Here is a 6,320-nt window from a genome sequence, read left to right on the forward strand (position 1 = left end):
ATATTCAGCAAAGGTGCAAAGGCCAGATATTTAGCACAGGTACCAGCTAACCAGATATCCAAAGTTACAATTCAAGAGGCAAAAATGAAGCTAGGGTGCTTTTAAATGGTAAAGGCCCATCAAAGCCTTTTTTTTTCTTTCAGACATATAGAAGGAATTCCCTGGTCCAACATATTGCATCCTACCCATCTGTTGGAAATGTATTGCTATCGACCATGCACTGATAACTCCACATGGTGTTTGCTGATCAGCACAGGTGGCACTTATTACAGATGAGCAGATTGCGTGTTGCTTCTTCTCTAATAGATGAACAAATCTCCCTATGTTATTATTTCTAAAAATAACAATTAAGAAACCAAATAGCGCCTGCCGGGGCATGCCACCTGGTGGAGATTAAGTGTATACTTATCCTTCGATGCATACATGTCCGAAACAGACTGTATCAGTATGGCGCATTTCTTGATTGATACACATGCACAACAACATGGCTAATATATAATACTGGCACGAAATAGGTGCATATCTCCAGTATTAGCCAAAGTTAAACTTATCTTTAAGGAGTCACATCACAACTTATTGACAAATAATTGGGTTCAGTTGATTTTTCCAGGTATATATGCAATTACTTTTAAGTTGAAAATATCCTGATTATGTTCTCATTCTCAAGATAAGCTAAGCCAGAATTAAACAAACAGAACCACATGAGGGCTCCAAATGGCATTTCATTAGCCACCCAACAACAGACAGTCACATTTTGTTTGTTTGACTTGGAAGTTACAACAAAGGAGGAGGCTACTTCTCTTCAACAAAGAAAAGGAGGGTACCGGGTACAAATCTAACTAGAACTCTACAAGGACAAACTATGTACCTCTGTTAGTAAAGAAATTTGCACTGAATAAGGACCATCTTGCTCCCAACATGGGAGCAGGCGATACATCAGACTCACGCGAAGCACAAGCTGACAGGTGTCCAGGGCTTCTGGGGACTAAAACAGAAGTTAGCACAAAAATAAACTAAATTGTCCAACAAAAGCATCAACACATTCTTAGGGGACTGCTGATATTACTTGCATCAAGTGCAGAAAGTAGTCATTTGACCTGCATGGCAACGGCAGAAAATGACTGACAAACAAAAGAGTCATTGCCGCTTCCCTTTAGATTTTACAGAGGCCCATTGAAAGTGATTGCAGTTCGCTTCTGGATTTGATGAAGGTCCCTGCATACACAAATGATTTGATTTGTGCACATCGCACAGCATATTATAACTACTCCTTTGATATGAACTAAGTAACAAATTCTGAAGTTTAAGTACCTGAGCACGGGCACAGACATAGAATAAGCGACCGATATTGGAGCCCTTCTTCACAGACCTTGGAATGCAAGGTTCACGGTGTCCTTTGCAAAGTGGTAGGGTCATTTTCATTCTCTGTTGTATTCTTTGCCACTCCAATGTTGCAATATTGCATTTATAAGTTGAAAGTGAAGATGATATGTTTGAGTTATCCGGATCTCCATCAGCTGCAGCTGTACACTGGATGTTTTCTTGCAGACTATCATCTTGTGGAGAACATAATTCATCCATCTTAGGTAGTGTATCTACTGAACTAGGTACTGTATCTACTGAACTAGCTAAGCTATTGATATTGGCATCCCCTGGCTTTGTTTCTGGTCTTCGAAAAAATGACTTGATTGTTGGCTGTGAGGATAAGTTATGCTTGTTTTTCTTGTTTGACACAGACTTGACACCAGAAAAGGAAGTTTTCATACCTTGTGCTGCTAGTAATGTTACAGAGCTGCCACTTGAACCTTCATTTATCCAATGATCAAGATTCCTCCGCTTAGACGTCGGACTAGGTTGGTTAACACCTTTAGAAAACTCGGTTATACCAGTTGCTAATTCTTCCTTGGATATGCTTCTCCTTTCCAGGTCATCACTACAGCAGCTTTGGTTTTCTCTATCCCTGGATATGTTTAAACCTGGGCCATCTTCAGCTTCACACAATTTTCCTTTACTGAGGAATGATACTGAACAAAAAATGTATCACAATTGCATGCAAGTAAAACCATAGGTAAGGTCAGGAATAGTTGTGTTACCAAGTGATAAGACATGATGAAATGCACATTCGAATCTACCTATATCTAGGAAGGTGTATCAGTATCACAATCTACCATAAGAAATGACATGCACAGCAAAACTTGCTAGTTAGCATAACAACAGACAGTGTTTTCTGAACTGGATACCGTATATAAACTAGAAATTCTAATTAACCTATTCTAATTTCTAAATACTCAAAATTTGATGGTGAATATATGGGAGTTGATTTGCATAAACACACCACATTATGAAGCAGTTAGCATGCATGTATACTTGTATTCAAAAGAATAAGAAAGCAGTAATCCTGAAGCAAGTTTAGTAACCGCATCCAACCAAGAAGAGCATCCATCCATGTGATTGTTATAAAATACAGGCAGTTGCTTACAAAGTTTCAAGGGAAGAAATATATATCTTATCAGCTGATGGGAAGCTAAGGCATACAGTAGTTTAACCACTGTGGCTTATGTTAATAGAATGACACTATAATACAACTTAGTTTCAGCTTACACTGGAAGTTGAAAATTTAAGTTGTTGCTTGGAAAATGTTACAAAACACAAATTTTGCGCACCTATACTTTGTTGCCGCCCACGGATTTCTGGGAGATATCTTGCAGCTGATGGTGGGGTATTATGGGCAGGAAGTTCAGGTATTCCGTTCAGTATCATATAAACTGGAATATGATCAGACCCTTCTAGCTTACTACTTCTCCCTCCTTTCCACCTGTGGGCAATGCAATAGTCAAATCCTGCTTGTTATCCACCTTAATCTCAGAAAGGAAAATTTTCAACCCATCTTTACTTTGAGATATTTCCTGAATCCCCTCTTCTGAAATGATTCATTATCTCACAATCCTCAACATGGCAATGGAAAATGCTATGATCTTCCACCGAATTGCAGTCATGAAAACAGGCACCAGAAATGAGAATGTGGTCTATTCTAGAACCATAATTGTATTCTTCAGCTCCAACTTTTTGATTAAAACAAGTATAAGCTCCCGTCCTACATAAAAGAAATGCAGAAAGCATGCAATGCAGGGTTAGAATGTTAGTTCCTGTGGAGTCCACTCTAGGTGTAATAATTATAATCATATATAACTATAAAGTTGATCCCACTAAATAATTTTCCTGTGCTCACAGCCTGCCACATCAGCAAATTATTACCTTTTTATTTAGTTTTTTAAGATGGAAATCAGTAGCTACAAAAACTGATATGGCGTGCTTTCAAAATCTACACACCGGATACGTGCATAGTAGTGCTTACATTCTGAGGAAATTGTTAACCACCAGTGAAATATGCACTTACACTGTTGGTATGGAGTAACAAGTTATAACAAAATTACAAAATCAAGAATAGAATAAGTCGGACTACTAGTATATATTGGGCAAGTAAAAAAAGGAGCCGCGGTACCTTTCAGGGTGCTTTGATCTGAAAGCGTTAAAAAAGGGACCTCCATGTTCTCTTAACATGGATCTCAGCCACTCCCGAAACCTTGAATCAGGAAAAGGATGATAACTAACTAGCGTTATTCTTGAGCAATTTCAATTTCATTATTAGATTTACTTCTAAGAGAGCAGACCAATGCATTTATCACCGTCGGAAAGCCTAATAAATACATTAGTTTGAAGCCTCACTGCAAAGTGTAAACAGTTCTTATTAACAATTTTGTATCTTTTTACTCTGCTCGAAGTCTTCATACAGCACAGTAAAATAGAGAAGATATAAACCGAAACTCTACAGAGAGCAGACTAATGCATTCATCACAAGTGGAAATCCATACTATTAGTTTGAAGCTTTTATGGAATTCAGTATGCAGCCTCACTGTAAATGCTGTTATTAACAATTTCTACTGAGCTCGAAGCTTACATCGAGCAAGGTATGTCGGGTCATTATATGCGAATTAGGGGTGAAGGTAATACGATACAAGTCAGGTACCGTGCAGCTGTGAATGGGATTCCAGTTTATATATCTCGTAATTTTGCAACACACAGTTGTTTCTCATGCTATTAACTGATTGCATTAAACTATGCTGTAACAGCCCATGAGTTATAATACCACCCAACAACAGTTGCTCATAGCAAAATTTACACTTACATTGAGAAAATTATCACCAGAGCATATGCAACAACGTTTTCTTGTGAAACAGGTTGTCATCTTTACATAAAAAATGCACATCTTATGTTCTTCATTTTCACTCTTCAAATTATGCTGGTCAGCAAACCTTTGCCGCAGAATTAAGTTTTAGTGCAAGCAAGTCAAGATAAAAAGGAAAGGGGAAAGAGCTTACATTTGCTTCTCAAATCCAGGAGATGCGTCACACCTATCTATCGAACTAGGAGCAATATTCAAATCTCCAACAACGAAGACTCTCTTTCCGAGAGCCAGTAGAAATTCCCATCGTTTCTAAAAGATTTGGAAAGATGAACGCAGTTTAATAGAAGTCCTTCACTAAGCCATTAAAACCGTGAGAAATCAGCACTATACTAACTGAGATGTACATGAGTACCTGCAATATCTTGTAAAACAGTAGCTTAAAACGAACCCGTTCTTCATCATCTTCTCCAATAGATGGGCCATATATATTGAAAAGAACTACACAGATAGCACAGTACATATCATCACAAACAGAGAACAGACCAGATATGCGACAAAAGAACATTGGCACATCATATGGAAATCATAATCCTACTTTACTGGCAAGAAGCGGCTTACCAAAATGTCCATGGTCAGTGATGATACATCGCCCCTCATTGTCCACCCTGAGCAGCTCCTCTCTTGTTATTTCGCCAAGATCTTCCTCATCCATAGGCATATCAAGAACAAAATCCCCAATAACTTCATTGTCCTTTGCAGAGCCCTGTAATCCAGCAAAGCCTTCTTCAGCTGCTACCGGCAAAGCAACCTCCTGACTGGCAAATGCTGATGTCACCCGGCAAAACGTTGCAACACCTACAATACATAAATGAATCAACAACAAGGGATGAAGCATTCGGGGCGACTTAACCAGCAAAGTGTCATGTGGAAGAAAACAACACCTCCAACACACAATGCTCCAAAAACTAACCAAACATACTATTCGAATTAACCACTCACCAGAGTATGGTCCACGCCCTCTCGAAGAACGATTGCACGAAATGAAAGCCTCGTATCCCTCGGCCATTATGAAATCCCCAGACAAGTCCTGCCTCGACAATTTGGTCTCCTAAAGCACACCAAACATAGGCAAGGTCAGCTGAACCGAATCACAAACTTAACCCCACTTCATCTAGTAAATCCATTCATTTTCAGCGCGCAGAAATCAAGCAGCAGGCACCACAGTACAGTGCAGACTTGGTGAATCCGGATTTCATGGAGCATAAACAGTACGTGGAAATGAACTGCAATGAGTGAAGTGGTAACATTTTGGAGGCGGGGTGACCACAGACAGCTAAGAACTAGGGTTCGGACGCATGATCTCTAGCTAGAATAATGGGTGGGAAGGAAGGGGATCAGCAACCGGTCGGACCTGGAAGCAGATGATGTCGGCGTCGAGCGAGTCGAGGAGGCGGCGGAGCGAGCCGTGCTGCGCCACCCGCGGCCGCAGCCCGTTCACGTTGTATGTCACTATCTTCACCATCCCCGCCGAGGCGGCAGGCGGAGGTTCTCGAGAGCCCACGACGGAATCGAGAGGCACGCTCGATGCTTCTCCCGCGGCGGCGACGAGATGGCCGGCGCGGCGGCGCCGGTGAGTTAGTTGTGTGGCGCACGGGCGAAATGTCCGGTCCCGTCCCCCACGCCGGCGGCGGCAGGTGCGAAGCGGCGGACCGCTTAGGCCTGCGACTCACGTGCACCGTCCGATGGGAGCGATGAGGCTAGGATCCAGCGGCGGTAAATTTCACCTTCTATTTTTCGCATTGAAAACCCTAACGCTCCAATATTTGCATATCTTGAGCTTGCACTAGATATTTTATTTTTACTAACAAAAGGGCATGTGCGTTGCAACGGAAAAAAAATCATAATCTTTAACGGTCATGACCATATTTTGCTACATCACCAAGATACATTATCACTCTCAATTTCATGAAATCGTGAACATTTTTTAAACTCGTGCACATATTTGAAATCGTGAACATTTTTCAAATTCATGAACACTTCTGCAAAGTTTCGAACATTTTCTAAAATCAAGAACATTTTTTTAATTCATGAACATTTTATACTATTTGTAAAAAAATTGTAAACATTTTCTTGT

At 40.5% G+C, this 6,320-nt stretch overlaps 1 protein-coding gene across 3 annotated transcripts; it reads right to left on the minus strand.

Annotated features, from left to right (window-relative positions):
* Positions 1-810: 810 nt before the first annotated feature.
* Positions 811-5,881, minus strand: LOC119302658 (DNA-(apurinic or apyrimidinic site) endonuclease 2-like). 3 transcript variants are annotated; one of them, XR_005147692.1, is made up of 11 exons: positions 5,598-5,881; positions 5,186-5,294; positions 4,805-5,041; positions 4,599-4,684; positions 4,380-4,495; positions 3,503-3,583; positions 2,894-3,094; positions 2,664-2,815; positions 1,312-2,024; positions 1,067-1,215; positions 811-985 (listed from the first exon to the last, which is right to left on the minus strand). XR_005147692.1 is itself a non-coding variant. In XM_037579704.1 (10 exons), the coding sequence occupies exons 1-10, from the start codon at positions 5,706-5,708 to the stop codon at positions 1,138-1,140; spliced, it is 1,884 nt and encodes a 627-aa protein (XP_037435601.1). In that variant the 5' UTR covers positions 5,709-5,881; the 3' UTR covers positions 811-1,137. The 3 variants fall into 3 exon arrangements, 2 of the variants coding, with proteins under 2 accessions (XP_037435601.1, XP_037435602.1); XM_037579704.1 differs by having other exon boundaries at positions 811-1,215; XM_037579705.1 differs by lacking the exon at positions 3,503-3,583 and having other exon boundaries at positions 811-1,215.
* Positions 5,882-6,320: the final 439 nt, after the last annotated feature.

The sequence above is a fragment of the Triticum dicoccoides genome, chromosome 5A (genome assembly GCF_002162155.2).
Source record: "Triticum dicoccoides isolate Atlit2015 ecotype Zavitan chromosome 5A, WEW_v2.0, whole genome shotgun sequence".
Classification (NCBI taxonomy): domain Eukaryota; kingdom Viridiplantae; phylum Streptophyta; class Magnoliopsida; order Poales; family Poaceae; genus Triticum; species Triticum dicoccoides.

Bases quoted from the DNA above. Each gene is read 5' to 3' on its own strand.
- LOC119302658 (XM_037579704.1), bottom strand. From the start codon at position 5,708: ATGGTGAAGATAGTGACATACAACGTGAACGGGCTGCGGCCGCGGGTG. The intron at 5,295-5,597 runs GTCCGACCGGTT...GGTGTGCTTTAG, and splicing joins CCGACATCATCTGCTTCCAG to GAGACCAAATTGTCGAGGCA. The intron at 4,685-4,804 runs GTAAGCCGCTTC...CTATCTGTGTAG, and splicing joins CACTGACCATGGACATTTTG to TTCTTTTCAATATATATGGC.